Here is a 27,394-nt window from a genome sequence, read left to right on the forward strand (position 1 = left end):
CATCTTAGTTAGCATGAACCAGTGAGCTTGACCCAGCCCAAAATTATCTGGGTCTCAACTGTAAAAATTTCTTCAACCGAGTAACTGTCTTATCAAATTCCATGGTAGACATATCTGTGGGGATTGTCCTAACTGATGCAGGAGCATCTAAGCCCCTGAGAGCAGTACCATACATAGGTAGATGTTCCTGGTTTGTATAAGAAAACTAGGTAATTGTGAGCCAGAGTGTGAAACAGAGAATGAATCAGCAAGCACCATGTTTTATGCCTTGAGTTCCTTCAGTGCACTACTATGACTCACTTTGAAGTTAAAGTCTCCTGAACTGCTTCTGTTCAGGGAGGACTTATCACAGCAAGAGAAAGAGACCCAGAACATTGTATAGGTAAAAGCACCTGACACATGCATTTGGATCAGTGTTCTCTGTATTCAACAGCAGAACCCTTCTGCAACCTCTGGGCAGAAAAAGGAAGAATTTGGATACCAAAGAAGGACCAGAAAGTGCAGGCAGAGCCCCTCCACTTATGTCTTTTTCTTTGAATACCAAGAGAAATCTCTAAGGATTTACCTTTGAAAATTTTCAGACAAACATCTCCTTGAGCGAATTCCCATTCTTTGGAGGACCAATACTTACAACTTTAGTCCAGGTCTTCCCAGGAAAAGTCTGGGAACCCCATATAGTCACTCCCTATATTAGATGTAATTAGGAGTTCTGCAGAGCACAGTGTGCAGGATGACAGGCCCTACATCCCACCTATGCTGAAGGGATCAGGGCAGGTCACATTTTGACCATGCCTGCTATATGCCTAGACATGAGATTGCAGTTCTTCCAATGATCTCCAGAACATATAATCAATACTCAAAAAAGTGCTCGACAGAGGGGGATTGCAACCCTATTGGAAGAACAACATAGGATGGCCTGACAACCCAGTTCTTCCAGAGTCTAGACCACAAACCAAGGAGTGTACATAGAGGGATCCATGGCTCCGGATGCAGAGGATAGCCTTGTATGACAGCAATGGGAGAGGAAGCCCTTGGTCCCAGGGAGACTTGATGCCCCAGTGTAGGGGATGCTGGAGCAGTGGGACAGGGGAGTGTGAGTGGGTGAAGGAGCACTCTCATACAGGCTAAGGGGAAGGGGAAGGGGAAGGGCATATGTGGGATGGGGGATTGGTGGAGTGGTAGCAGGGAAGTGGGCTATCATTGGATGGAGGAGTGATAGAAGGGGTAACTGGGAAGTGTAATATAATTTGATAGGTAAATGAATGGAATGATTAATAAAAATAAAAATTAAAAATAGAGGGGCTTATATTTATTAAGTATAGTTAGAATGTGATTCCTGGCTAGATCACTTGTTACATATGAAATGCCAAGTTTGGCAAGAAGGATGATCAAAATGTGAATGCTTCACTCCTTCTTTAAAAGGGGGAACAAGAATACCCTTGGCAGGGAATAGAGAGGCAAAGATTAAAACAGAGGCAGAAGGAACAGCCATTCAGAGCCTGCCCCACATGTGGCCCATACATATACAGCCACCCAATTAGACAAGATGGATGAAGCAAAGAAGTGCAGGACGACAGGAGCCGGATGTAGATCTCTCCTGAGAGACACAGCCAGAATACAGCAAATACAGAGGCGAATGCCAGCAGCAAACCACTGAACTGAGAACAGGACCCCCGTTGAAGGAATCAGAGAAAGAACTGGAAGAGCTTGAAGGGGCTCGAGACCCCTTATGAACAACAATGACAAGCAACTAGAGCTTCCAGGGACTAAGCCACTACCTAAAGACTATCCATGGACTGACCCTGGACTCTGACCTCATAGGTAGCAATGAATATCCTAGTAAGAGCACCAGTGGAAGGGGAAGCCCTGGGTCCTGCTAAGACTGAACCCCCAGTGAACTAGATTGTTGGGGGGAGGGCGGCAATGGGGGGAGGGTGGGGAGGGGAATACCCATAAAGAAGGGGAGGGGGAGGGATTAGGGGAAAGGGAATAACATTTGAAATGTAAATAAGAAATACTCAAGTTAATAAAAAAAATAGAAAAAAAAGAAAATAAAAGAAATTCCAAGTTTGGAAACACTTATATTTTAATTATTTATTTTAATAAAATAAACTAAATGTATTAAAAATTTTAAAAAAAGTGCTCAAGTTATGTCTTTCCTTGTAGACTGGTCTTCATCCCTAAGTCTAGTAACCCAGAGATCTCATTCTAGATCATGATCTGACCTACCAGCTGCTACCTGTGCCTGAGAACACCTCTTTGTCTGAGTAACCTAGAACTCATGTTCATCCTGGCTTCTCTAATAGGGGTGATACCACTGAGGAATCACCTAGACAAAGGTCATAGGTGACCAAAGAAGATCAGAGAGGACACAGCTTACACAGCATATGAAGCTGGCAGGTTTCATTGAAACCCTCTGCAGGAAAAAGGAGCACAGAGTTCTTTCCAGAACACACATGTCACTTCTTCTTAAACACTGAAGACGTGAAACTCCACACACAACTGGTATAGCACATTTCTCCTGGATCAGAAATTTGACTGGTAGTAACAGTGATAAATGATTGCTATTCATTCCTAATCACCACTCAGTTGGTCCTTTTCTGGCCTTTAGAGATATCTTTGTCACCTTCCTGCTGGGCGTGAATATCACCTTCCCAGAGGACTGAGCACACATGGCAGACTGGGTGCTCAACTGAGTCTATGTGTCCAAAGGACATGTAGGTAGGATGGAGATTCCCTCTTTGACGCTGACAGATTCAAGGCCAGGATTCTACAGATTTCAGTCCTGAGATGAGCTGTTATTCTCTGAGGGCATGGGGATGCTTATCAGCATTGTTGCTCAGTGTGTTTCTTGGAGGAAAAACATAAAAGGGAGATAAGTCGAGAGGAATTCAGGACAGCACTGAGAATGGAAGGAACAGAGTAGTGCCTTGGACAGACTCCGCCACCCATAGCCCATTGAATTCTGGAAAGTGGTCCTTCCTTGGGAGATGCTCAGCTAAGAAGAAGGAAAGACAGAAGAACCTTGGTGCTGTACTAGAGCTGAAGCTCTTCTCCACAGAGGGGTAACAGCACATCTAGAAAAATGGAAGCATTCTCTGTGCTTTCCTGCAAGTGGTGTACCCACTGGCAGGGGCTCCTGCTCACAGGTAAGGGTAACCACTCTCTGAGTGTGGAGGTAAGGAAACTTAGAAGCCATCTGTGATCTCCTAAAGAGGGCAGGAGCCCAAGATGAGACTTAGGATTTTTATTCGCAGCCATAGGGCAGAAGGTACTGTGATCTCAGCAGTCAGAAGCTCTCAGGAGACAGGAGATGATGAGGAAAGTGAAAAGCCCCAACCACTCATTATCCATAAGTCACAAGTCAGTCATAATGACTGCCATATTCTGAAGATTGACGCCCCCATTCATGACAGTGGGACTCTGCAAATAGAAATAAAAAAGATGGGACAGTGAGAAGGCTCAGTGTCTCTATATGTGACAACCTGAATTCATACCATAACTTCTACATAGTAAATGGAGAGAACAGACTCCTGAGAACTCAACCCTGTCCTCCACACAGGTGCTGATAAATGTATCTGTACATGCCACCATTAGATATGTTCCTCCACATAGCACTGTTACGTAAAATGGCACATGTGCACAGTAAGACAGGTACCATCACAAAACACACATACAACTCATAAGAAAGTGTAAAATATAAATCAAACTTGAGTATATTGTTGTTAATGTCAAACCTGGAAACTATGTAGATAAACCCATGGGCAGTTCCTTCTTTGCTTCCCGCCCTCCCTCCTCCCTCCTCCCTATCTTTCTCCCTCTCTCTTGCTCCCTTCCCTCCCCCTCCTTCTTCCTTCCTTTCTTAGCTTTCTTTCCCTCCACGCCTCCCTCCATTCCTCCCACCCCTTCTTCCTTCCTTTCCCCCACTCCTTCCCTCTTTCCCTACCTTCCTTTCTTCAGTCCTTGACTGGTGTCTTGTCCTTTTATAGGAATTGAACCTTCCAAAGATATCAGACTAATAGATCAATGAAGCTGCTCCCAAAACTGTGAATAGAGTGGACCAGAAATTCCACTGTTTTGGATGCGAGGTCACAGTGTTTCTAGAACCACAAAGGGAACATAGGAAAAAGGTCAGAAAGTGAAGACCCTCTAGAGGAGTAGGTCAGAGAAGCATTGACTCTTATACTAAATACTCTTTCAATGTGGAGGGATACTAAGCAGTGAATCAGGCAACACCTGAGCAAAGAATAATGGAGAGAGGAAAGGACTCAGATACTCTGAGGGAGTGGAGTTTATGTTGTTGGCCTTAATCAAGGAGGATGAGCACACCTCTACCCACACTCATAAGCTAAGTGATAAATACAGCTGTTTAATATTGATTGTTTTTTTCTCTTCCTGTCTAGCCTCCCTTTTAACCTACTGGCTCTTGCCTACCACTGCTCAAATAACCATTGAATTAGTGCCACCCCAAGTGGCTGAAGGAGAAAATGTTCTCATACGTATTGACAATCTGACAGAGAATAATATAACCTTGGCCTGGTATAGAGGAATGAGTATTAAAAGCCCTCAAATTGGACAATATACACTGGCCACTAATGTTACTGAGCTGGGGCCTGGTCACAGTGGTAGAGAGACTTTGTACAGCAATGGATCCCTGCAGATCTACAATGTCACCCAGGAGGATATAGGATTCTACAGCCTACGAATCATAAACAGTCATGCAGAAATTGTATCAATAATATCTATATACCTCAACGTGTACTGTAAGTAATTCTTTGTAAACTCTCGGTGCTGGGTGGAGTTCATTTCATGAGAATTACAAAGAAATATCAGGCCTGCCTGTGGCTACCTCCTTCTTCATTGTATCCTTATGTTGGGGTTTGAGCATTTATTGCAGGATACACATGCTCTAGAATCAGGCAATAGATCAGAAACCTTCATTTGACTTCATCTTGCAGACAGGTAGACACATCATGGTTAAATCAGCCAAGGATATCATCATCTCTTCAGGAATGTATGGTTGAGAAAGACCCTTAATCAAAGAATCTTAGATCTTTTTGTGAAGTTTCTAGGGTTCTAACCAGGAATATGTCCTTGACAAAGACCTCAGGTGACAAGAATTTAGTTTGATTGTGAAAGCAAAGGGGGCCTCTCAAAAAGCCAATCATCAGGTGGGAAAAACCTTCATTGCTAGAGGATCATATTCAATTCTCTCTCTTATGTAGTTTCTTAGGAAAGATATGGTAGCCAAGGGAAATCACGTAGACAAATGTCCAAAACATCCAAAAAAGCCCATGGAGCACAGGGGCAGACCCATCACACCACACCAAGCAGAGGAAATGGGAATATCATCTTGAATCTCTTCATGGGAAAGTGGAGCACTACCTGTTTTCAGGAATCAGTTTACCTACCATCTATTGGGATGATCATGATCAAACTTTTTTCTTCGAGTTTCTTTATATAATCAATTACATTGAAGGATTTTTGTATATTGAACCAACGTTGCATCCCTGGGATAAGGTCTACTTACTTGTGGTGAATGATGGTTTTTATGTGTTCTTGGATTAGGTTTGCAAGAATTTTATTGAATATTTTATTAATCTTTATTAACTTGCATATTTCTTATTTACATTTCGGTTGTTATTCCCCTTCCCGGTTTCCAGGCCAACATCCCCCCAACCCCTCCCCCCTCCCCTTCTATATGGGTGTTCCCCTCCCCATCCTCCCCCCATTACCACCCTACCCCAAACAATCACGTTCACTGGGGGCTCAGTATTGGTAGGACAAAGGGCTTCCCCTTCCATTGGTGATCTTACTAGGCTATTCATTGCTATCTATGAGGTTGGAGCCCAGGGTCAGTCCATGTATAGACTTTGGGTAGTGGCTTAGTCCCTGGAAGCTCTGGTTGCTTAGCATTGTTGTTCATATGGGGTCTTGAGCCCTTTCAAGCTCTTTCAGTCCTTTCTCTGATGCCTTCAAGGTGGTCCCATTGTCAGTTCAGTGATTTAATGATGGCATTCGGCTATGTATTTGCTGTATTCTGGCTGTGTCTCTCAGGAGAGATCTACATCCAGTTCCTGTCGGCCTGCACTTCTTTGCTTCATCTCTCTTATCTAGTTTGGTGGCTGTATATGTATGAGACACATGTGGGGCAGGCTCTGAATGGGTGTTCCTTCTGCCTCTGTTCTAAACTTTGCCTCCCTATTCCCTCCCAATGGTATTCTTGTTCCCCTTTAAAGAAGGAGTGAAGCATTCACATTTTGGTCATCCTTCTTGCAGTTTCATGTGTTCTGTGCATCTAGGGTAATTCAAGCATTTGGGCTAATAGCCACTTATCAATGAGTGCATACCATGTGTGTTTTTCTGAGATTGGGTTAACTCACTCAGGATAATATTTTCCAGTTCCATCCATTTGCCTATGAATTTTATAAAGTCATTGTTTTTGATAGCTGAGTAATATTCCATTGTGTAGATGTACCACATTTTCTGTATCCATTCCTCTGTTGAAGGGCATCTGGGCTCTTTCCAGCTTCTGGCTATTATAAATAAGGCTGCGATGAACATAGTGGAGCACATGTCTTTTTTATATGTTGGGGCATCTTTTGGGTATATGCTCAAGAGAGGTATGGCTGGGTCCTCAGGTAGTTCAATGTCCAATTTTCTGAGGAATCTCCAGACTGATTTCCAGAATGGTTGTACCAGTCTGCAATCCCACCAACAATGGAGGAGTGTTCCTTTTTCTCCACATCCTCGCCAGCATTTGCTGTCACCTGAGTTTTGATCTTAGCCATTCTCACTGGTGTGAGGCGAAATCTCAGGGTTGTTTTGATTTGCATTTCCCTTATGACTAAAGATGTTGAACATTTCTTTAGATGTTTCTCAGCCATTCGGCATTCCTCAGTTGTGAATTCTTTGTTTAGCTCTGAACCCCATTTTTAATAGGGTTATTTGTCTCCCTGCGGTCTAACTTCTTGAGTTCTTTGTATATTTTGGATATAAGGCCTCTATCTGTTGTAGGATTGGTAAAGATCTTTTCCCAATATGTTGGTTGCCGTTTTGTCCTAACCACAGTGTCCTTTGCCTTACAGAAGCTTTGCAGTTTTATGAGATCCCATTTGTCGATTCTTGATCTTAGAGCATAAGCCATTGGTGTTTTGTTCAGGAAATTTTCTCCAGTGCCCATGTGTTCGAGATGCTTCCCCACTTTTTCTTCTATTAGTTTGAGTGTATCTGGTTTGATGTGGAGGTCCTTGATCCACTTGGACTTAGCTTTGTACAGGGTGAACAGCATGGATCGATCTGCACTCTTCTACATGCTACCTCCAGTTGAACCAGAACCATTTGCTGAAAATGCTTTTTTCCATTGGATGGTTTTGGCTCCTTTGTCAAAAATCAAGTGACCGTAGGTGTGTCGGTTCATTTCTGGGTCTTCACTTCTATTCCACTTGTCTATCTATCTGTCTCTGTACCAATACCATGTAAGTTTTATTGCTATCGCTCTGTAATATTGCTTGAGTTAGGCAATAGTGATTCCTCCAGAAGTCCTTTTATTGTTGAAGATAGTTTTATCTATCCTGGGTTTTTTCTTATTCCAGATGAATTTGCAAATTGTTCTGTCTAACTCTCTGAAGAATTGGATTGGTATTTTGATGGGGATTGCATTGAATCTGTAGATTGCTTTTGGTAAAATTGCCATTTTTACTATATTATTCCTGCCAATCCATGAGCATGGGAGATCTTTCCATCTTCTGAGGTCTTCAATTTCTTTCTTCAGAGGCTTGAAGTTCTTATCATACAGATCTTTCACTTGCTTAGTTAAAGTCACACCGAAGTATTTTATATTATTTGGGACTATTATGGAGGGTGTCGTTTCCCTAATTTCATTCTGGGCTTGTTTCTCTTTTGTGTATAGGAAGGCTACTGATTTATTTGAGTTAATTTTATACCCAGCCACTTTGCTGAAGGTGTTTATCAGGTTTAGTAGTTCTCTGGTGGAACTTTTGTAGCTCCTTAACTATTAATTATCTTATTTACCTTACAACCTTATCACACTTTCCCCTTCTTCTCTTCCCAGTCCCTTCCTTCCCCCTTTACTCCCCCACGCCTCCCCCTTTCCTCCAAAAATGGGGGAGGATTCCCATGAATATCAATCACCTTAGCATATCAAACTATGGTAAGACTAGGAGCATTTTCTTCTATTGAGGTTAGATAAGACAGCTCAGTTAGGGGGAAGGAGTCCAAAGGCTGCCACATGAGTCATATTCTCTTCTCTTCCCTTCTATTCGATTCTATTCTATTCATTCATTCATTCATTCATTCACTTCCCATCCTGATGTTAGTCCTTGTCCTGTCTCTCCTCCCAGTCCCACTGTGATAGTTTGTATATGCTTGGCTCAGAGAGTGGGACTATCAGGAGGTGTGGCATGGTTGGAGTAGGTGTCTCACTGTGGGCATGTGCTTAAGACCCTCACCTTAGCTGCCTAGAATTCAGTCTTCCACTAGCAGCCTTCAGATGAACATGTAGAACTCTCATTTCTGCCTGCACCATGCCTGGCTGGATGCTGCTATGTTCCTGCCTTGAGGAAAATGGACTGAACTTCTGAACCTGTAAGCCAGCCCCAATTAAATGTTGTCCTTATAAATCTTGCCTTGGTCATGGTGTCTGTTCACAGAAGTGAAACCCTAAGACACCCACTTTTACATATCCCTCTATTTATTATTCCCTTTCCTTCTCCTCAGAGACGGGAAGCTCCACTTGAGTACAATTCTACTCTGGGACATCTAGTCCAAGCAGGAATAAATGTATTATCTTCCACTGAGGCCCAACCAGGAAGTCTAGCTAAAGAAAGGTGATCCAAAGTTAGACAGCAGGGTCAGAGACAGCCCCTGTCCCAATTATTAGGGTATTCATATGAAGACCATTTTGTTTGTCTGCTACAAATATGTACTGTCCCTAGTACAACCCAAGCCTGATCTTTCCTCAATATTTCAGGCTCTGTGAGCTTTCATAGGCCCAAGTTAGTTGACTATGTAGATTTTCTTGTAGAGTCCTTAACCCTTCTGCCTCCCCCAATTCTGTCCCCAACTTTTCCACACAATTCACTGAGCACTGCTTGATGTTGTTGTTGTAAATATATAAAAATAAAATCGGTAAATGTTTTGGTCTTTTACCCTGCTTGGTCCTACACCTCAGTGCCCCAGATATCTCTACTTGGAGTTAATAACCAATTTTTCCCTATCCAAGCTCTGAACCGTGGATGAAAATCCCCACCTGATTCAGGTATTCTTTTACTCTTTTTTCTAAAACAAACTCAATCACCTTTTAATAATACCTGTAATTAAGAAGTAGCTTGTCTAACTATTATCTCAGGTTAGTTGAGTTCTAATGGATTAGTTGGGCGCCATTTGTTGTTGTAATTTTATAAAAGTAAAACGGTAAATTTTTTGGTCTTTTACCCTGCTTGGTCCTACACCTCAGTGCCCCAGATATCTGCTAGATATCTTGGCGGAAACACAGCCCAGCCACACACTTTCTTACACTCAAACCCTCACATAAAAGAACACACAACACAATAATCTTAGATCCAATTGGTAAGATATAATTGCCCACTTAAACATACAAAGCCCAGTACCATCTATCCCTTGCACCTTTTATTTGCCAGGTCTCCAGCTTCTCCTTCTCCCACAACGACTCCTCGATCCTAGCTCTCCCCTCTCTCCATCTCCTGTCTCCTCTAACTCTTCTCAGTTCCCCATCGTGTCTCTTAACTGTCCCCTTTTCCACCTATCTTCATTTCTCCTCCCCTCACTCTCTCCTGTCTCCTCTAACTCTTCTCAGTTCCCCATCGTGTCTCTAAACTGTCCCCTTTTTTCACCTAGCTTCCTTCTCTTCTCCCTCACTCTCTCAACTGTTCCATCCTTTCCCCTCCTGCTCAGGTTCCACTGGCTCAACTGTCGCCAACTGTCCTCTCTCAACCTATTCTCTGAATCTAATCCCCCTCTCGCTCCTGACTCCTCCCTCTGCCCAAATCTAGCGCTCTTGCCTTTATTCCACAAATTCAGAGAGAACTCCAAGGCAAACCACAACATGATGTCTGGCTGTGGATCTCCACATTTGTTTCAATTAAATGCTGGATGAAGCCTCTCAGGAGACAGGATCCTGCATGCAAGAATAGCATAGTGTCATTAATAGTGTCAGGGATCAGCTCTTTCATATGGCATAGGTCTTAAATTGGGCCAGTCATTAGTTAGCCACCCCCTCAGTTTTTTGCTCCATTGTTACTCATGAGCATCTTGTAGGCAGGAAAATTTTTAGTTGGAGGTTTTTCTGGGTGGATGATGTCCTTCCCTCATTGCTGTATGTCACACCTGGTTACTGAATGTGGCAACTTCAGCCTCCATATCCGCTGATGTAGGAGTCTCATCTTAGGCCATTCACATAGGCTTCTCAGAGCCTCTCTTTTCCTATGTCTCCAGATAGACCCAGAGATGGCCTGCATTAATTTCTGTTCTCATTCTTATCCTTCTTACATACTCATTTCCCCCTACCTGATCCCCTTACTCATTCTTCTCAATTCCTACCCACACAGTTTCATCACTCCTTCCACCTCCAGTGACTATTTTGGTTTTTTTCTTCCATTATTGGGTCCTCCTTATTACTTAGTTTCTTTGGGTTGGCAGATTGGAAGCACATGGTTATCATGTACTTTATAGCTAATGTTCACTTATAAGTGAGCACATGGAGACCTGCTGGGAGCACACAGGGCACAGAACTCTTCTGGTCTCCATCTGCACCCAGAGCTGGGCTTGTCTCACAGCCCTTGGACAGAAAACCTTCACACAGAGAGCTGGTCTGTCAGGAGAGCACTCCTTCCTAAACCCAAGGCCGACAGGTGGGACCCTAATTTCTCTCCATTAACTGTCCAAGGAGAGACATGCCAGGAGTGCACAGGGCAGCATAAGACAGGCCCCTTGCAGTCTCCATCTGTACCTAGAGCTGGAGATTCCCCATATTCCTTAGACATAAAACATGCCTGCACAGACAGGAACCAGATGTAGATCTCTCCTGAGAGACACAGCCAGAATACAGCAAATACAGAGGCGAATGCCAGCAGCAAACCACTGAACTGAGAATAGGATCTCCGTTGAAGGAATCGGAGAAAGAACTGGAAAGATCGAAGGGGCTCGAGACCCCATATGAACAACAATGCCAACCAACCAGAGCTTCCAGGGACTAAGCCACTCCCTAAAGACTATACATGGACTGACCCTGGACTCTGATCTCATAGGTAGCAATGAATATCCTAGTAAGATCACCAGTGTAAGGGGAAGTCCTCGGGGGTTGGGGATTTAGCTCAGTGGTACAGCGCTTGCCTAGGAAGCGCAAGGCCCTGGGTTCGGTTCCCAGCTCCGAAAAAAAGAACCAAAAAAAAGGGGGGGGGAAGCCCTGGGTCCTGCTAAGACTGAACCCCCAGTAAACGTGATTGTTGGGGGAGGGCAATGGGGGAGGATGGGGAGGGGAACACCCATAAAGAAGGGGAGGGGATGGGGGGGGATGTTGACCCGAACCGGGAAAGGGAATAACACTCGAAATGTAAATAAGAAATACTCAAGTTAATAAAAAAAATGCCTGCAGAGAGTTGGTCTACCAGGAGCACTCTCACTCCTAAGATCACAGGCTCCCAGGCTTACAGGCCCATAGAAGGGGAAAGTTCCGGTCAGAGACAGCAAGACCAAGTTATATCAGAGATAACCAGATGGCAAGAGCAAGAGCAAGAACCTAAGCAGTTGAAACCAAGATGACTTGGCATCATAAGAACCCAGTTTTCCCACTACAGCAAATAATAGATATCCCAACACACCAGAAAAGCAAGATTTGGTTTTAAAATCACATCTCAGGATGATGATAGAGGAATAAAAGAAAGACATAAATAACTCCCTTAAACAAATACAGAAGAACACAGGTAAACAAGCAGAGGCCCTTAAAGAGGAAACACAAAACCTCCTTAAATAGTTACAGGACAACACAACAAAACAGATGAAGGAAAACCATCCAGTATCTAAAAATGAAAAGGAAACAATAAAGAAATCACAAATGGAGACAACCCTGGAGGTAGAAAACCTAGGAAAGAAATCAGGTAGACACCAGCATCACCAAGAATACAAGACATTAAAGAGAGAATCTTAGGGGCAGAGATACCATAGAAAATATTGAGACAACCATCAAAGAAAATGTAAAATGCAGAAAGCTCCTAACTCAAAATATCCAGTAAACCGAGGAAACAATGAGAAGATCAAACCTAGAATAATAGATATAAAAGAGAATGAAGACTCCCAACTTAAAAGGCAAGTAAGTACCTTCAACGAAATTATAGAATAAAACTTCCCTAATATAAAGAAAGATATACCTGTAAACATAAAAGAGGCCTACAAAACCCTAAATAGATTGGGCCAGAAAAGAAATTCCATCCATCACATAATAGTCAAAACACAAAATGCACAAAACAAAGAAGGAATATTAAAAGCAGTAAGAGAAATCATCAAGTAACATATAAAGGTAGACTTATCAGAACTACACCAGACTTCTCAACAGAGACAGTAAAAGGTAGAAGGTCCTGAGAAGATGTCATACAGACCCTAAGAGAACACAAATGCCAGCACAGGCTACTATATTCCGCAAAACTCTCAATTAACATAGATGGAGACACCATAGAGAGAGACACTACCTAAGAGTAAAAGTTTGGAAATTTTATAAGTAAATGGTCTCAAGAAACAGGCAGAGTAGCTATTCTAATATCAAATAAAATCAACTTTCAACCAAAAGGTTTTTAAAAAAAGATAAGGAAGGACACTTTATACTTATTAAAGAAAAAATCTACCAAGATTAACTCTGAATATATATGCTCCAAATACAGGGGCACCCACATTCATAAAAGAAACTTTACTGAAGCTCAAAGCATACATTGCACCACACACAATAATAGTAGGAGACTTTCACACACCACTCTCATCAATGAAGAGATGATGGAAACAGAAATTAAACAGAGACACAGTGAAACTAACAGAAGTTATGAACCAAATAGATTTAACAGACCTCTATAGAACATTTAATCCTAAAACAAAAGAATATACCTTCTTCTCAGCACTTCATAGTACTGTATCTAAAATTGACCATTTAATCTGTCACAAAACATGCCTCAACAGATACAAGAAGATTGAAATAATCCCATGCATCCTATCAGATCACCATAAACTAAGGCTGGTCTTTAATAACAACAAAAATGACAGAAAGCCCACTTACACATGGAAGTTGAACAACGCTTTCCTCTATAACTTGGTCAAGGACGAAATTCAGTATGTTTTAGAATTTAATGAAAATAAAGGCAAAACATACACAAAATTATGGGACACAATGAAAGCAGTGCTAAGAGGAAACCTCATAGCTCTGAGTGCCTCCAAAACAAAGTTGAAAAGAGCATATACAAACAGCTTGACAGCACACATGAAAGCTTTAGAACAAAAAGAAGCAAATACACCCCAGAGGAGTAGACAGCAGGAAATAATCAAAATCAGTGCTGAAATCAACCAAGTAGAAACAAAAAGAATTATACAAAGAATCAACAATACCAGGAGCTGGTTCTTTGAGAAAAACAACAAGATAGATACATGCTTAGCCAGCCTAACCAGAGGGCACAGAGAGTGTATCCAAATTAACAGAATCAGAAATGAAAAAGGAGACATAACTACAGAAAGTAAGGAAATTCAAAGAATCATCAGATACTACTACAAAAACCTGTATTCAACAAAAATAAAATATCTGGCCGAAATGGACAATTTCCTAGACAGATGTCTGGTACCAAAGTTAAGTCAGGATCAGATAAAACATCAAAACTGTCCCATAAAGCCTAAAGAAATAAAAGCATTTATTAAAATTTTCCCAACCAAAAAAAAAGAACAACCCAGGACCAGATGGGTTTATTGCAGGATTCTATCAGACCTTCAATGAAGACATAATACCTATACTTTTCAAACTATTCCACAAAATAGAAACAAAAGGAGCACTACCCAATTCATTCTTTGAAGCCACAATTATGCCTATACCTAAACCACACAAAGAACCTACAAAGAATATGACCTCAGACCAATTTCCCTCATGGATATCAATTCAAAAATACTCCATAAATTTCTCACCACCAGAATCCAAGAACACATAAAACAAAACCAAAAAAAAACATTCATCATGATTAAGTAGATGTTATGTCAGTGATGCAAGGATGGTTAAGTATTCAGAAATCTATCAAGGTAAAAACACTGTATCAACAAACACAAAGAAAAAAAAACATCATGATAATTTCATTAGATGCTGAGAAAGCATTTGACAAAATTCTACCCCCTTCAAGATAAAAGCCTTGGAACCATCAGGAATTCAAGGCCCACACCTAAACATAGTTAAAGCATTATACAGCTAACCAGTAGTCAACATCAAACTAAATGAAGAGAAACTTGAAGCAATCCCACTAAAATCAGGTACTAGAAAAGACTACCCACTCTTTCCCTACTTATTCAGTATAATCCTCAAAGCCCTACTGAGAGCAGTTAGACTAAAAAGGAGGCCAAAGGGATACAAATTGGAAAGAAAAAAGGCAAAATATCACTATTTGCAGATGATATAATAGTATGTGACCCTAGAAATTCCACCAGAGAATTCTTACAGTTGATAAACAACTTCATCGAACTGGCAGGATATAAATCTAACTCAAATCAGTAGCCTTCCTCTACTCAAGGGATAAACAGACAGAGGAAGAACTTAGGGAAACGACACCCATCACAATAGTCACAAATAACATAAAATACCTTGGTGTGACTCGAAGCAAGCAAGTGAAAGATCCATATGACAAGAACTTCAAGTCTAAGAAGAAAGAAATTGAAGAAGATCTCAGAAGATGGAAAGAACTCCCAGGCTCATAGATTGGCAGGGTTAATATAGTAAAAATGGACATTTAGCCAAAAGCAATCTACAGATTCAATGTAATCCACATGAAAATCTCAACTCAATTCTTCATAGAATTAGAAAGAGCAATTTTCAAATTCATTTGGAAAAGCAAAACAAAAAACCTAGAATAGCTGAAAGTATTCTCAATACTAAAAGAACTTCTCAGAGAATCACTATCCATGTCCTCAAGATATATTACAGTGCAATTGTGATTAAACCTGTATGGTATTGGTACAGAGACAGGCAGGTAGATCATTAAATAGAGTGAATACCGAGAAATGGAGACACAAACCTATGGTCACTTGATCTTTGACTAAAACTGTCCAGTGGAAAAAAGACAGCATTTTCAACAAATGGTGGTGGTTCAACTGGCAGCCTATAGAAGAATGAAAATTGACCAATACTTATCTCCTTGTACAAAAATCAAGTCCAGGTGGATCAGGGACTTCCACTTAAAACCAGATATAGTGAAACTAGTAGAAGAGAAAGTGGGGAAGAGCCTTGAACACATAGGCACAGGGAAAAATTTCCTGAACAGAATACCAATGGTTTATGCTCTAAGATCAAGAATCTACAAATGGGACCTCGTAAAATTACAAAGTGTCCTGTAAGGGAAAGGACACTGGCATTAGGACAAAATGGTAGCCAAGATATTGGAAAAGGTCTTTATCAATCCTACATTTAACAGAGGGCTAATATCTAATATATACAAAGAACTCAAGAAGCTAGACTCCAGAGAATCAAATAATCCTATTTAAAAATGGGTTCCAAACAAAACAAAGAATTCTAAACTGAGGAATATCGAATGGCTCAGAAGCACCTAAAGAAATAACATCCTTAGTTATCAGAGAAGTGCAAATCAAACCAACCCTGAGGTTCCCCCTCACACCAGTCAGAACTGCTAAGATCGAAACAGGTTACAGTAGATGCTGGGGAGGATGTGGAGAAAGATGAACATTCCTCCATTGTTGGTGTGATTGCAAGCTAGTACAGCCACTCTGGAAATCAGTCTGTTGATTCCTCAAAAATTGGACCCAGCTATACCTCTCCTGGGCATATACTCAAAGACGCTCCAACATATGACCAGGACACATGTTCTACTATGTTCATAGAGGCTTTATTTACAATAACCATAAGGAGGAAAATACACAGGCATTCTTCAACAGAGCAATGGATTCAGAAAATTTGGTACAATAATTCAATGGAGTACTCCTCAGCTATTAAAAACAATGACTACAAGAAATTATTAGGCAAATATTGACACAAAAATACTGAATAAAATTTTTGCAAACTGAATCTAAGAACACATCAAAATGATCATCCATCATGATCAAGTAGGCTTCATCCCAGGGATGCAGGGATGGTTTAATATATGAAAAACCATCGATACAATCCACTATATAAACAAACTCAAAGATAAGAGCCACATGATCATTTCATTAGATGCTGAGAAAGCATTTGAAAAAATTCAACACCCTTTCATGATAAAAGTCCTGGAAAATCAGGAATTCGAGGCCCATATCTAAACATAGTAAAAGCAATATTTCAGCAAACCAGTAGCTAACATCAAACTAAATGGAGAGAAACTTGAAACAATCCCACTAAAATAAAGGACTAGGCAAGGCTGCCCACTCTCTCCCTACTTATTCAATATAATACTTGAAGTCCTAGCCAGAGCAATCAAACAACAAAAGGAGGTCAAAGGGATACAAATTTGGAAGGGAAGGAATCCAAATATCACTATTTGCAGATGATATGATAGTGTACTTAAGTGATTCCAAAATTTCCACCAGAGAACTACTTAACCTGATAAACAACTTCAGCAAAGTGTCAGGGTACAAAATTAACTCAATTTAGCTTTCCTCTACTCAAAGGATAAACTGGCTGGGAAAGAAATTAAGGAAATGACACCCTTCACAATAGTCCCAAATAATATAAAATATCTTGCTATGACTTTATCCAAGCAAGTGAAAGATCTGTATGACAAGAACTTCAAGTCTCTGAAGAAAATAATTAAAGAAGATCTCAGAAGATCGAAAGATCTTCCATGCTCTTGGATTGTCAGGATTAATATAGTAAAGATGGCCATTTTGCCAAAAGCAATCGACAGATTCAATGCAATTCAAATCAAAATTCCTACTCAATTTTTTATAGAGATAGAAAGAGCAATTTGCAAATTCATTTGGAATAACAAAAAACCCAGGATAGTGAAAACTATCTTCAACAATAAAATAACTTCTGTGGTAATCATCATCCCTGACTTCAAGCACTATTACAGAGCAATAGTCATAAAACCTGAATGGTATTGGTACAGAGACAGGCAGATAGATCAATGGAACAGAATTGAAGACACAGAAATGAACCCACACACCTATGGTCACTTGATCTGTGACAGAGGAGCGAAATTCATCCAATGGAAGAAAGATAGCACTTTCAACAAATGTTGCTGGTTCAAATAAAGGTCAGCATGTAGATGAATGTAAATCGATCTATTCTTATCATCATGTACAAAGCTTAAGTCCAAGTGGATCAATGACCTCCACATCAAACCAGATACACTCAAACTAATAGAAGAAGAAAGTGGGACATGGGCACTGGGGAAAATATCCTGAACAAAACACCAATGGCTCATACTCTAAGATCAAGAATCAACAAATGGAACCTCATAAACTTGCAAAGCTTCTGTAATGCAAAAGACACCATCATTGGGACAAACGGCAACCAACATATTGGGAAAAGATCTTTACCAATCCTATATCTGATAGAGGGCCAATATCCAAAATATACAAAGAACTCAAGAAATTAGACTCCAGAAAGCCAAATAACCCTATTAAAAATGGGATACAGAGCTAAACAAAAAATTCTCAGCTGAGGATTATAGAATGGCCAAAAAGCACCTAAAGAAATGTTCAACATCCTTAGTCATCAGGGAAATGCAAGTCAAAACAACCCCAAGATTGCACCTCACACCAGTCAGAATGGCTAAGAGAAAAAACTTAGGTGACAGAAGATGCTGGCAAGGATGTAGAGAAAGAAGAACACTCGTCCATTGTTGGTGGGATTGCAAACTAGTACAACCACTCTGGAAATCAGTCTGGAGGATTCTCAGAAAATTGGAAATTCCACAACCTGAAGACCCAGCCATACCTTTTGGGCATATACCCAAAAGATGCTCCAACATACAACAAAGACACATGCTCCACTATTTTCATAGCAGCCTTATTTATAATAGCCCAGCCTGGAAAGAGCTCAGATGCCCTTCAACAGAGGAATAGATTAAAAAAATGTGGTACATCTGCACAATGGAGTACTACTTAGCTATCAAAAACAATGACTTCATGAAATTGATAGGCAAATGGAATGAACTAGAAAATACCATCCTGAGTGAGGTTACTCAATCACAGAAAAACACACTTGGTATGCACTCCTTGATAGGTGGATATCAGCCAAAAAGCTCGAATTAACAAGATGCTATCCGCAGACCACAGGAAGTTCAAGAAGAAGGATGACCAAAATGCGGATGCTCCACTCCTTCTTAAAAGGGTAAAAAACATCCATAGGAGGGGATATGGAAGCAAAGTTTAGAGCAGCGACTCAAGGAATGGCCATTTAGAGCCTGCCTCACATGTGGCCCATATATATACAGTCCCCAAAACTAGATAAGATTGATGAAGCTAAAAAATGCATGCTAAAAGAGACCAGATATAGATCTCTCCTGAGACACACATCCAGAGCATGTCCAATACACAGCAAAATGCTAGCAGCAAACCACTGAACTGAAAACAGGACCCCTTTGGGGGGAATTAGAGGAAGTATTGAAAGAGTTGAAGGAGCTTGCAACCCCATAAAAACAACAATGCCAACCAACCAGAGCTTCCAGCGTCTAAACCACTGCCAAAAGACTATACGTGGACTGACCCAGGGCTCCAACTGCATATGTAGCAGAGAATAGCGTTGTTGGGGCACCAGTGGAAGGGGAAGCCCTTGGTCATGCCAAGGTTGGACCCCCAGTGCAGGGGAATATGTGGGGGTAGTAAAGGGAATGTATAGGGGGAATACCTGTATGGGGGATGGCGAGGGGAGGGAATGGGGGGCTTATGGACAGGAAACCAGGAAGGAGAATAACATTTGAAATGTAAGTAAACAAATATATCTAATAAAATATTTTTAAAGGACAACACAAAGCAAGAAAGAGTGTAGGGAAAAAGCTACTGGGGGAAAAATCCAATATCAATCTACACTGAATGCTAGAAGTTACATCCAGGCAATGAGTCAGAGACATGGTGACACCTGAGTATAAAGTACCATGCAGAGGACAATAGATGTTCAGAGACATAAAGCAAGACAGAGAGACACTTATTCACAGAGTTAGGCTTAATAATGAACATACCTGCTCAGGATACAGGGATTCATCTTACCAATAAGCTTTCTGATTTATATGGATCTCTCCTTTTACTTCTAGCATCTCTTTGGACATGTGAGCACCATTCTCCCTATGCCAAGCTCACCATTGAATCAGTACCACCCAGAATTTCTGAAGGAGAAAGTGTTCTTCTACTGGTTCATGGTCTCCCAAGAAATCTTCTATCTCTTTTCTGGTACAAAGGTGTGTTTGCGGTGAAGAAATTTGAGATTGCCAAACACATAAAAGCCACAAATTCAAGTGTTCCAGGGCCTGCACACAGTGGTCGAGAGACAGTATACAGCAATGGATCCCTGCTGCTCCACCGAGTCACGCAGAATGATACTGGATTTTATACTCTGAGAACTATGAGTACAGATCTCAAAGATGAAGTAGCACATGTGCAACTCCAGCTGGGCAGTAAGTGGTTCTCTGTGGTTGTTCGGTGTAGGGTGAGGCTTTGATACACAGGATTGTCATGTCTGTACTGTACCTTATTCCCCCACTGCACTGTGTTCCCATGTTGGGGTTTGAGCACTTAATGCAGGACATACATGTTGGAGCCATAGAACAGAACTTGTTGGTTGACTATCCCCTGTACAATAAGTCACTGATGGACAGCAACTCAGCCTAAGATGTCAGACTGCCAAGAATCAGAATTGTGTCCATGTATATAAGGAAACCATTGCATTCTCACAGATATGTGAGTACCAGGAAGCCCAGACCACAGTCATCTGACACAGACGTGACCACAGGTGACCTTGGGGATCATTTACCAGGACATTACCCTTACTTTTCTCAGTGCTTACAGAGAACCAGGCTTTTAGACTAATCATGCCAAATTGGGGTATTTATGAGCACCAAGCAACCGAGGTCTGTAAATATAATGATCGCATACAGATAAAATGAGGAGTGCTGCACACTGACTTGCCCCTATGGCTTGCTCAATGTGCTGTGTTATCTTTTATCACCTGACCAGGGGTGGACTGTCCTGCAGTGGTCTGAACCCTGCAATATCAATATCCCATAAACATTATATTCTACAGGTTATTCTTGTAGTAATGTATCACACTGAGGTTTCTATTTTCCAAAGGACTTTAGCCTGTGTAAAGGTCAATTAAAACTAGCCATTTTAGTATCTGAGTCTTTTCTAATACCTGTACCTGAGAAGAAGATCAGATTTCTCCGTGCCCTCATTCAGCCCTAATCTTGCGGGCTGCAGGGTAGAGCAGCAAGCACATCTATCAGGTGGAATTAGTGGTTGTCTGTAGCTATAAAGCAGATTGGAACAAGAGTCACAGAGATGTCAAGGGAGACATTATCTAAAACTTCAGTGGACATGAGAGTGCCCAGTATCTGACTGACAGAGAGAGAAGGGGCGGGGGATCCTTGCAGAGAAAGGATATACTCAGCATTCTTTAGAGAATGGAAGTCAAGTTGCTGGCGTTCACCAAATAAGATAGGCATAACCACACTTGCAGTTTTAGGTTGAGTGATAAATCTATTTGCTCATGACAAAGATCAGCACCTTCCCACCAACCCAATATTCCAAATAATAACTTTTTTTCTCTTTTCTTTCTAGCCTCCTTTTCTACTTGCTGCAACTCTTTCCAAGTCAAGATTGAGTCAGTTCCTCAGAGTGTTGCTGTAGGGCAAAGTGTTCTTCTATTAGTTCATAATTTGCCAGAAGACTTTCAATCATTTTTCTGGTACAAATCAGCATATAGGACAAATACATTCAAAATTGCGGAACATAAGAGAACCATGGATTCCACCATCATGGGGACTGCATACAGTGGAAGAGAGTTGGTATACACCAATGGATCCATGCTGATACTTCATGTCACTGAGAAGGATGCAGGATTGTACATGCTAGAAATTTTAAGCAAAGACTTCAAAATTGAAAAAATCCACGTTCAACTCCATGTAAATAGTAAGTGACTCTCAATGGCCTCCAGGTGCTGATTGCTCCTATGTTACTGTATACCAGAGGGCAATAGGTAGGTTCCCCTGGGGCCATAAATGTGAGCAGGAGTGGTAGTCTCCTCTGAGATCTCAGGATTATCCACACTTCTGAGAGTCCAGCTCTCTTTCCCATAAGATTTGGCTGTAGGACTGGTTCAGTTCAGCTTTGGGTACAGGCAGAAACTGGACAGGTCCTGCCCCTGACTGCTCCTAGTTCTCTGTGCACAGAGGCCACAGAGGGCACTAGCAAGTTCCTATTGGGTCAGGAATGTGAGCAGAAATAGTTGTTTCCTCTGAGTTCTCCAGATTTTCTGCATTTCTGAGAGTTCTGCTCTCTTCCCCACGGATTTGGGTACAGAGAGCTCCACAGCCTTTTTTTAGACCTAATGTCTCGTTCCCATGTTTGGTATACTGCCAGGGAATCATGTTCATTTATCTTTTATTCACTTCCTTTGGGAAAGATATGGTAGCAGAGGGACATCACCTAGACAGAAGCCCAGGGCATCCCAGTCATCCTAGGGAACACGTAGGCATACCCATCACACAGCTCATCAAGAACTGGAAGAACCATCTCGAAATACGTCAAGGGACAATGGAGTCCACCCCATCGTTACAGGACACAGGTTACCCACTCTCATAAAACCAAGGTGTAGAACTCCATAAATCTGCCCCTGGTCCTTTGTCTTGGGTCAGAATGCTGACTGGTGACTCCACTCAGAAAAGTTTTGCACCTTTCCTCATGCATCACTCAGCTGGTCCCATTTAGAGCCCTCACCGACACCTATGTCAACTTCTAGATGAGAGAAAAATTCCACCTTTATTAAATATTGAGATCACTGAGTCTGCAGCTGGGGTTGTGCTTCACACAGAAGCACAGAGGCCCTCTCTTTGATGCTGACAGAGCAAATCCAGGCCATACTAAGAGTCAGCTCTGAATTAAGTTGCTGTCCTCTCAGGGTACAGGGAGGCTTATCAGCCTTTTTGATCACAGTGTGGTTTGGAGAGCTAAAATGTAAAGAGAGAAAAGAAAGAGGGACAATGGGCAGTACTGAGAGTAGGAAGGGGAGAGCAGTGTTTTGAACACAGGCCCATCCACAGCTTATGGGACTCTGGGAGATGCCCTTGCCTGGGAGGGGCAACACTTGGAGAGGGAAAATACAGCAGAGCTCAGAAGCTGTCCTGGAGCTGAAGTTTCCCAAAAGGAGGACACCCTTGTAGCCCTTTTCAAAGGGTACACCATCTATCAGGAGCTTGGCTCACAGGTGAGCAGGAGCACAACAGTAGATCACTCTGCTCTCTTGATTCTCCTAATAGGCAAAAGAACCTAAGAGAAGTCGTGGGGTAATAGAAGAGAATATAAGAGTCAGACAGAAGCTCATCATCAGGAAGCTCATAGTGAACACAAATTTTAAGGATTGGCATGAGATTTTTCCTTATGTAAAGTTAATTATATGAGACTAATGTTCTCAGTTATGCCTTCCCTATCAAAAAATTACCTTGGTGTTTATCAGTGACATGGATTAATGGGTGTAGGCATTTGCTTCATTGTCTGATGACCTGAGAACTGATGAAAATAGTGAGACATCTGACCTCCACCTAGGTGGTGTGCCCTGCATCCATCCACACACACTGAGACACAGCCTTGCACAGGACTCACGCACAAATATAATTTGTAAATAAGTGCAAAAAGTCAAAGCAATTGGAAATATTTAGCCCTGTATCCCCAAACCTATAAATCATGTACATCTATGTACATGTATATACACATACATATATACATGCACATATATATATACATATACATGTATATACATATACATACACATACACACATATACACATATGTATATACATACGTATATACATATACATATACATACACACATATGTATATAAATACATGTGTATATATGTATATACACATACACATATACATATGTATATATACACATATACACATGTATATGTATATACACATACATATGTATACATATATTTATGAATTTTTGTATATGTACATATATTGAGAGACATAAAGGATGATGCAACTTCATTCATTCATTAATTCAGTCATTCATTATCCAAAGGTATCTGATTGTTTTTCTAGACTGTATTTCCTTAAAAGACAAATCCCAATATTATAATATTCCAGACCAAGTTGACTGGAAACATGGTCAGTAAAGCAAGCTATAAATTGAAATGAGATGGTTGGAACGACAAGAAGTACAGAAGAGAGTAACTACAACAAGATAAACAACAAAGATCCAGGGAGATAAGATGCAGGGTATGTAGAGACAATGGTAGGGGGTACATCACTCTGACAACAGTCTGTGCTGAATGTTTGTAGGGATCTGAGGACAGTGAGCCAGAACCATGTTGACACCTGAGAAGAGAGCACCATGCAGAGAAAATCACAAGTAGAGGGACACAAAGTAGAACAGGGAGACACTCATCCACACAGTTAGGCTTAATGATGAACACCCCTCAGGACACAGGGAATCATCTTACCAAAACGCAAAAGTCACAATTAATATGGTTCTCTCTCTTTGCATCTAGCCCCTGTTTCAAACTCCAAGGACCCTATTTCCACTGCGCATCTCAGTATTGAATCAGTGCCACCCAGGATTGCTGAAGGGGGAAGTGTTCTTCTACTGGTTCACAATCTCCCAAAAAATCTTATGTCCCTATTTTGGTACAAAGGCGTGTTTGCAGAGAAGAAATCTGAGCTCACACAACACATAAGAGCCACAAGCTCAAGCACGCAAGGGCCTGCACACAGTGGTCGAGAAACAGTGTACAGCAATGGATCCCTGCTGCTCCACAATTTCACACAGAATGACATCGGATTCTATACTCTACGGACTATGAGTACAGATCTCACAGATCAAGTAGCACATGTGCAACTCCAGCTGGACAGTAAGTGGATTTCTGTGATTGGTCAGTGCAGGGTGGGGCTTAGACACACAGGATTGTCATTCCTGTACTGTGCCTTCTTCCACCGCACTGTGTTCCCATGTTGGGGTTTGAAAACTTAGTGCAGGACATACATGGTGGAGCCAAACAGCCATAGATCAGACTTTGTTGTCTGACTTTCCCCTTTACCAAAGAAGTCATTATGGTGAGCAACTCAGCTTAAGATGTCTGACCCTGCCACGCATCAGAGTTATAGTCATATACATGAGGAAACCATTGCATTCTCACAGAGAAGTGAGTACCAGGAAGCCCAGACCACAGTCATCTGACCCAGGCTTGACCACAGGTGACCTTGGGGATTATTGGCCAGGATATTACCCTTACTTTTCTCAGTTCTTAGTGGGAACCAGAGTTTTAGACCAATCTTGTCAAAGTGGGAAATGTATCAGCTCCAAGTATCAGAGGTCTATAAATATAAGTACTGCTTACTGCTTTGCTCCTTATGGCTCACTCAGTGTTCTATGCCTCCTTTTATGCCCCTAGGACTGATAGCAGAGGGGTGAATTGTCCTGCAGTGGTCTGGACCCTGCAATATTAATATCCCATTAAACATTACATACTCTAGGGTTTCCCAGGTCAAGCCTGTTGCTTCCATTTTTCAAAAGGCTCTCACCTGTTTCAACTTGACATAAAGCCAGCCATTCTAGTATCTGAACATTTTCTAATACCTGAGCCTGCCAACAAAATCAGACTTCTCCTGGCCCTTTTTCATCCCCAGTCATATGGGCTTCAGGACAGAGCAGCACGCATGTGTAGTAGGGAAATTTAGCAGTGGGCTGTAGCTATAAAGCAAATTGGAACAACAGTTACCAAGAGTTCAGGGGAGGCATCGTCTCAAACTTCAGTGGGTATGAGTGTGTCCATGTCTGGCTGAAGGCAGTGAGGAGGCAGTCATGGAGAAAACAAGGGAGGTGGGGAGGGAAGGAGGAGGAGGAAGAGGAGGAGGAGGAGGAGGAGGAGGAGGAAGAGGAGGAGGAGGAGGAGGAGGAGGAGGAGGAGGAGGAGGAGGGAGATTTTGTAGAGGAAATGATACACCCAGCGCCCCTGAAAGAATTGATGTTATATGCTGACCTCCATCAGGTAGGAGAGACGTACCTGTGCCTCCATCTTTAGACTGAAGGATCAATTAGTTTGCTCAGGACAAAGCTCATTTCCTTTAACTCCAACCAAATGTTGCTCAACTGATAACGTTTTCTCTTTTCTTGTAGCCTCTACTTGCTGTAACCTCACCTCTGACCAACTCAAGATTGAACCAATACCTCAGAACGTTGCTGTAGGGAAAAGTGTTCTTCTCCTAGTTTATAAAGTGCCAGGAGAAATTCAGACATTTTTTTGGTACAAATCAGTGTATAGGACAGATAAGTTTAAAATTGCAGAATATAGCACAGCCATGAAATCTACTATCTGGGGTCTTGCACACAGCGGAAGAGAGATGATGCACCTGAATGGATCCATGCTGATCCAGAATGTTACTGAGAATGATGCAGGATTATATATGTTAGAGATTTTACATAAGGACTTCAAAACTGAGAGAGCCTACGTGCAAGTTCATGTAAATAGTAAGTGACTCTCACTGGCCTCTAGCTGCTTTGCATGACTCATCTTGCTTTATATGCTGTACTGACTGGAAAGAACTCGAGATCTTCACTCTCCCATTATGTTTTCTCTCCGCACTGGGGTGTGGGCATGCATTCATTAGACAAACTGCAGTAGACCAGAATTCCTGACCAGTATCTTCTTGCAGAGAGGAGAACATTTGCTGGGTAACTCAATACTAGTACATCAGACCCAGCACAGACTTGTGGTTCTCACTGACTCCAAGAGAGACTCTGTGGGGCTTGGGAAGGCCCTGGTTGGGGGAGACGTTTGCTCTTCACAAAGCCCACCAGGATACTTTGGATCCAAACTCTGTTCATGCTTCATCTCCAGGTGCCACTGGGAACTTTTTAGTCAATGTTTTGTTTTGATTTTTGTTAGAGCTTACAGAGAACAAGTTTATCCTGATTGCTGATGTTCCACAGACTGTATAACCAGCTATGCACTGCCAAGAAAGATTAAGTTTTGTGGATCATTTGGACCATCACCTTCTTCTGAATTACTTTGCACATGTTCCTGGAGCATGAACCAGTTATTGTGTAGGGTTTATGAGACTTCACAGAAAAGTCAGTTTCCCCAATGGAAGAAGCAGTGGAGACAGCTACTCTACCCTATTACTTGTCCTCAGGGGTCCAGCATAGGGAATATTCTTCTGCAGGTATCTACTTCTGGTTTGAGCAGCTACTTCATTCCAAGATCTAGAAAATTGATCATAAGTAAGCTTAAATCATAGATATGATCATGTGCCATGGGCCAGATTATAGAGAAACTGAAACACAGTTAACTCAGTGGGTGATTCAGGGACCCACAGCCCATGGATGAGAAATAAAAAACACAAGATATCTCTATAATAACAGCTCCAATTTCTCCTCCCTGGAAGCTTTATTGGGTGTGAACTATTGAGGAAATCATTGAGCTCTCTGAGGGACTACTGTCATTTTGTCCCCTCTGCTGTTTCTTCACAGACCCTGTTTCATGGCCCTTCGTGCGAGTCACTGACACCACAGTCAGAGTACAGAGCTCAGTGGTCTTCACTTGCTTCTCAACTGACCCTGGAATTTCCATCCGTTGGTTCTTCAATAAGCAGAGTCTGCAACTCACAGAGAGGATGACCCTGTCCCCATCAAAGTGCAAACTCAGTATAGATCCTGTCAGGAGGGAGGATGCTGGAAAGTATCAATGTGAGATCTCCAACCCGGTCAGTTCAAAGACCAGTCTCCCAGTCAGTCTGACTGTGATCGAAGAGTGACCTATCTCTTCTTGTCCTACAGCAGAGTAGGGTCATTGATGGGGTGCAAAATGGAGACGTTATGTGGTAAAAATTGTCAGTTACCGCACATGTAACTTATGGTCATGCATACCTATAGTCCTGACATAACCATGTGTAGAAGAACAGGCCGTAATTTAATATGAAATCTGTTTTCCAAAACAAAGACATAATATAATAAACACAATTGAGGTTAAGA

The 27,394-nt window shown here is 41.7% G+C and overlaps 1 protein-coding gene across 3 annotated transcripts; it reads left to right on the plus strand.

Moving 5' to 3' along the window:
* The first annotated feature begins 2,907 nt into the window (after positions 1 to 2,907).
* On the plus strand, positions 2,908 to 27,394 carry LOC116894678 (carcinoembryonic antigen-related cell adhesion molecule 5-like). 3 transcript variants are annotated; one of them, XM_032896380.1, is made up of 7 exons: positions 2,908 to 3,149; positions 4,404 to 4,763; positions 19,455 to 19,814; positions 20,977 to 21,327; positions 23,916 to 24,275; positions 25,541 to 25,891; positions 26,894 to 27,394. In XM_032896380.1, exons 1-7 carry the CDS (start codon positions 3,086 to 3,088, stop codon positions 27,175 to 27,177), a joined length of 2,130 nt encoding a protein of 709 aa, XP_032752271.1. In that variant the 5' UTR covers positions 2,908 to 3,085; the 3' UTR covers positions 27,178 to 27,394. The 3 variants fall into 3 exon arrangements, with proteins under 3 accessions (XP_032752271.1, XP_032752272.1, XP_032752273.1); XM_032896381.1 differs by lacking the exons at positions 23,916 to 24,275; positions 25,541 to 25,891; XM_032896382.1 differs by lacking the exons at positions 20,977 to 21,327; positions 23,916 to 24,275.

Source organism: Rattus rattus, chromosome 2 (assembly GCF_011064425.1).
Source record: "Rattus rattus isolate New Zealand chromosome 2, Rrattus_CSIRO_v1, whole genome shotgun sequence".
Lineage (NCBI taxonomy): Eukaryota > Metazoa > Chordata > Mammalia > Rodentia > Muridae > Rattus > Rattus rattus.

What these genes read in the sequence shown, in the direction of transcription:
- LOC116894678 (XM_032896380.1), top strand. Translation starts at nt 3,086, where the DNA reads ATGGAAGCATTCTCTGTGCTTTCCTGCAAGTGGTGTACCCACTGGCAG. An exon ending in TATATACCTCAACGTGTACT is followed by an intron (nt 4,764 to 19,454) that starts GTAAGTAATTCT and finishes TTTTACTTCTAG; the next exon opens with CATCTCTTTGGACATGTGAG. An exon ending in CGTTCAACTCCATGTAAATA is followed by an intron (nt 21,328 to 23,915) that starts GTAAGTGACTCT and finishes CTTTGCATCTAG; the next exon opens with CCCCTGTTTCAAACTCCAAG.